Source organism: Musca domestica, unplaced genomic scaffold (genome assembly GCF_030504385.1).
Source record: "Musca domestica strain aabys unplaced genomic scaffold, Musca_domestica.polishedcontigs.V.1.1 50, whole genome shotgun sequence".
Classification (NCBI taxonomy): domain Eukaryota; kingdom Metazoa; phylum Arthropoda; class Insecta; order Diptera; family Muscidae; genus Musca; species Musca domestica.
Window position 1 is genome coordinate 5,141,503 of NW_026712347.1, and position 4,411 is coordinate 5,145,913.

General features: G+C 35.5%; 1 protein-coding gene across 1 annotated transcript; it reads left to right on the plus strand.

Moving 5' to 3' along the window:
- Positions 1-345: 345 nt before the first annotated feature.
- LOC131805359 (protein krueppel-like) lies at positions 346-3,711 on the plus strand. Its single transcript, XM_059128472.1, has 2 exons — positions 346-1,029; positions 1,157-3,711. The coding sequence occupies exons 1-2, from the start codon at positions 993-995 to the stop codon at positions 2,704-2,706; spliced, it is 1,587 nt and encodes a 528-aa protein (XP_058984455.1). The 5' UTR covers positions 346-992; the 3' UTR covers positions 2,707-3,711.
- Positions 3,712-4,411: the final 700 nt, after the last annotated feature.

Consider the following 4,411-nt stretch of genomic DNA (forward strand, 5'->3'; position numbering starts at 1 on the left):
AACAGAGAAAAAAAAACAAGAGAAATGAGTGAAAAATCTACCTGTTTCCTTTTTAAAAAAGGCACACACACTACGAGAGAGAGCGTACCATACAAAATGTGTGTGAGAGAGAGAAGAGTAAACTCACGTACACGCATTACTTACTGAGAGTAACCCACTGAACGCAACGGAAGAGTGCATTTCTTTTACCATGTCCATGTTTATGCCTGTGTGTGTGTGTGCGTGTGAGTTGGTGAAAGCAAACAAGGGTTTGTTGTGTGAGGGTCGCTTAGGGCAAATGAGCATAACCAACTGCCACAGAGCAGAGAGTACATATACTCTGGCTGAGCAGAGTGAAAGTATCAGTTGTGATTTGCTTCTTTAACAGAGAACATCATCATCTAAGAATTAACCAAACAACAAAAAACAACATAACATTATAAAATAATACAACAAAACGCACACTCACACAGAAAAACATAAAACAAATTTTTATAATAACTAAGTTTAATAAAAAAAATAAAATTTTCGAAAAAAGTGTAACGTAATATTTTATAAACAACCAACAAAAAAGAAAAATAAACCAAAGGATATTTTTACACCACTCACACACATCATCACTCAAGCAAAGGATATTTTACAAAAAAAGTGTATAAAATACAAGGATTGCCTCCAGAGCATATCATTTCTCAAGCAAACCTCAAGACGAAGACATCTAAGAACAAAAAAAAGGAAGAATATTTTTTAGTGTCTTAAGAAAAAAAAAACACAATCGGATTTACGAAAAACCAAAAACGTGAAATACCTCTCACATAACCGAAAAATACCTCATTTTGTTTAAACAAAAAAGAAAAATTGTGAACAACATTTTTTTTAACAAAAAACTACAACAAAGTACAAAAAGACAAGGATTTACCCAAGGATTATTTTGTGAACAACCCAAAAAAGAAAATTTCGTGTTTTTGACACGAAATTAAAAATTCGCTAAAAAACCCCAAACACACACACATAACATGGCTATATCGCTGCTACAGGACGCACAAACAAGAAGTAAGTATTAAAAAAATAAAAAAATTATTATTATTAAAAATTAAAAAAAAAACACTATCCTTGAACAAAGGATTCGAAAATTTTGTCAACATCACTAACTTTTTGTTTTTCTCTCTTTTCCTTTTAGCACTAGCCGCCGCTTTAGCTGGCATGCAACAGCGCGAAGAAGTCGATCGCTCACTATCGCTATCGCCTCCCATGTCTGCCAACACCTCCGCCAACACAGCCATGTATCCTGGTCTCCAACAAGCTGCCGCAGCCTCTGCCTTTGGCATGCTCTCACCCACACAATTGCTGGCCGCCAATCGCCAAGCAGCTGCCGCCTTTATGGCCGCCCAATTACCCATGTCCACATTGGCCTCCACCCTGTTCCCACATCATCCTGCCACACTCTTTGGGTCCTGGGCCGCTGGTAATCCCGCCACTGCCGGTCTGGCTTTGGGCGCTCCTCACTCACCACCCGCCTCTCCTCACTCGCCCATCAATGTGAACACACCCAGCAGCGGCAAACATTCACTGAGCATGACCTCGCCCACAGCCTCCATGCAATGCGACATGCCCGCCAAGAAGGCCCGCAAAATCAATGTCAAAAAGGATTTGATCTCGCCCAGCATGGAAATGTCCATGAGTGTCAGCGATATGTACAATATGCCTGGTCCCATTTCACCACCCTCATCTGGTTCATCGCCCAACAGCTCCTCCCATGATGTGTCCAGCCCTGCTGGTGCCGGTGCCAAGGATGGTGCTTCCCGTGACAAGAGCTTCACCTGCAAAATCTGCTCTCGGTCCTTTGGCTACAAACATGTCTTGCAAAACCATGAACGCACCCACACCGGCGAAAAGCCCTTCGAGTGCCCCGAATGCCATAAGCGTTTCACCCGTGATCACCATTTGAAGACCCATATGCGCCTGCACACCGGCGAGAAGCCCTATCACTGCTCCCACTGTGATCGCCAGTTTGTGCAGGTGGCCAACTTGCGTCGTCATTTGCGTGTCCATACCGGTGAGAAGCCCTACACCTGTGAAATTTGCGATGGAAAATTCAGTGACAGCAATCAATTGAAGTCCCACATGCTGGTGCACAATGGCGAGAAGCCCTTCGAATGCGAAAAGTGCCACATGAAGTTCAGACGCCGCCACCATTTGATGAACCACAAATGTGGTGTGCAATCGCCCATTACTCCAGCCCTGAGCCCAGCCATGAGCGGTGACTACAACATCATGAACTGTGACCAGAAATCTTTCTATGGCTCCGAAGAATCCATGGAGGTCAGCAAGCCCTTGGTTAGCCATTCGATCATGCACTTGGCCGGCATTTCCCACATGGAAGAAGAAGCTCCCTTGGATTTGTCTGAGGATGGCAGCCAAACCGATGAAATCGAGGCCATGCGTTTCCGCAAGGCTAATGATATTCGTCGTGTCTTCCGTTTGCCTCCTCCCCAGATTATGCATGTGCCCAGCGATATGCCCGAACAAACCGAACCCGAGGACTTGAGCATGCACTCGCCCCGCCATCAAGTGGCCTCAAATCCCTCCTCAGCTGCCCAGAGCCCCGAACCCATGCTCATGATGCAAGATGATTTGGACTTGGATGAATTGGATGATGCTGCCACCATGTATATGCGCCAACAGCAACAACAACACCAACAACAGCTCAAACATGAACGCATGGAATAAGCAAGCGATCCTCATCCTCATCTTTTACAACGAAGACAATTCCAAGAATTCTTAGTCATGACGCAAATCCCAAAGATTGTAACCAAACTCGAATTAGCAACTCCAGGCATTCTCCATCAAATGGAAATGTGCTCCGGGCAAAATTTCTAAAATTTTGTGCTGCCAAGCAAAAATGAAAACGCATGCTGCATCCTGCACCCAAGACGCATCAACTCAAACAGGTCTAAAACTAAATGAAATCCCCAAGTACAACTCGAAAAACAAAACAAAAAACAATTTATCCTAGAACGTAAGTTGAAACAAACAAACCAAAACCAATCAATTGCACATAGAAAAAACATTTAAATTGTACAAAGAACAACAAAAACAAAATTTGGTTTCTAACAAAACAGTGCCATTTATATTTAAGTTCTATTTTTAAGTTTATCATTTTTTTTATTTTTTTATTTTTTATTTTTATTATTATTTTATATTTGAACGTTGCCTCAAGATTGTATATATTCGAAACCAATCAAAAAAGGAAATGCATTTGTAAATAGCCAAACCCAAATTTGAATTGTACATAAAACAAACAAAATTAATTTTCCTTTTTTCAAAATTGCACATATGACAAAGAAAATTATTTTTTATTATTAATTATATATATATATTTTTATTACTTATTAATTAGTTGTTTAAGTTGTAGTGTGGTAAACATTTATTTTTAAATCAAAAAAATTCTTTAAGAAATTTTTTTTCTTAACCAATCAAAATTAACTTTAAGTTTTATTTTTTTGAAAAATATTTTGAAAATTTGCAAAAATAATAATTGTTTCTTTCTGATTATAAACTAAAAAAAAAGAATTACATTGTTTTTATTATTATACTTATTATTGTTTTTTTGTAAAAGCAAATTAGTTACAATTGATGATTAACTAGGTGTGGATTTTGATGTGAGTAACAATGGAAAATATGGAAAAAAATACAAGAATTTTAAATAAAAAATAATAATTGGAAAATTATTTGAATCAAAAAAACTTGTGCTCTTTTTATTTTTATTTCTTTCTTTATCGACATTTTGAAATTGGGAAACATTTTTAGAGGGTTATTTTGAAAAAATATATGGGAAGTGATTGAACAGCAATGAATGAAATATAATTTGAAAAAAAAAATTAGTTTGAAAAAAAAAAAATTAGTTTGAAAAAAATAATGGAAACAAATGGCTTAAAAAATAGAAATATATTTCATTCATTAAAAAATCAAATAAATGAATTAAAATTAAATAAAAATACTGATATTTTAACTTCAAAAAAATTAAAAATTAAATACTTAAAATTATGTTTTGTTTCTTGAATATTCTAAAAAGAATACTTTCATTCCTTTTTTGAAAAAAAATTAATATTTTTTATATGATTCTGAATTAAAAAAAAATAATAATTGGAATATCAGTAATTTTTTATATTTTTTTTCAAGAAACTATTTTCTTTTTGATATTTAAGTCAAATGTTTACAAAAAATATCAAAAAAAATTTGGTATCTTGAGTTGAAAATAATAAAAAAATATTTAAAAAAAATTTAATTTTTTATAATTCAACTGCATTTATAGAAACATTGAGAATTTTCTCCAACAAAAAAGTATTAAAATTATATATATTTTTTTAGAATATTCAAGAAATTTCAAATATTTTACTTTTTTAAAAAAGGAGAGCATAAGATCTTCATACCA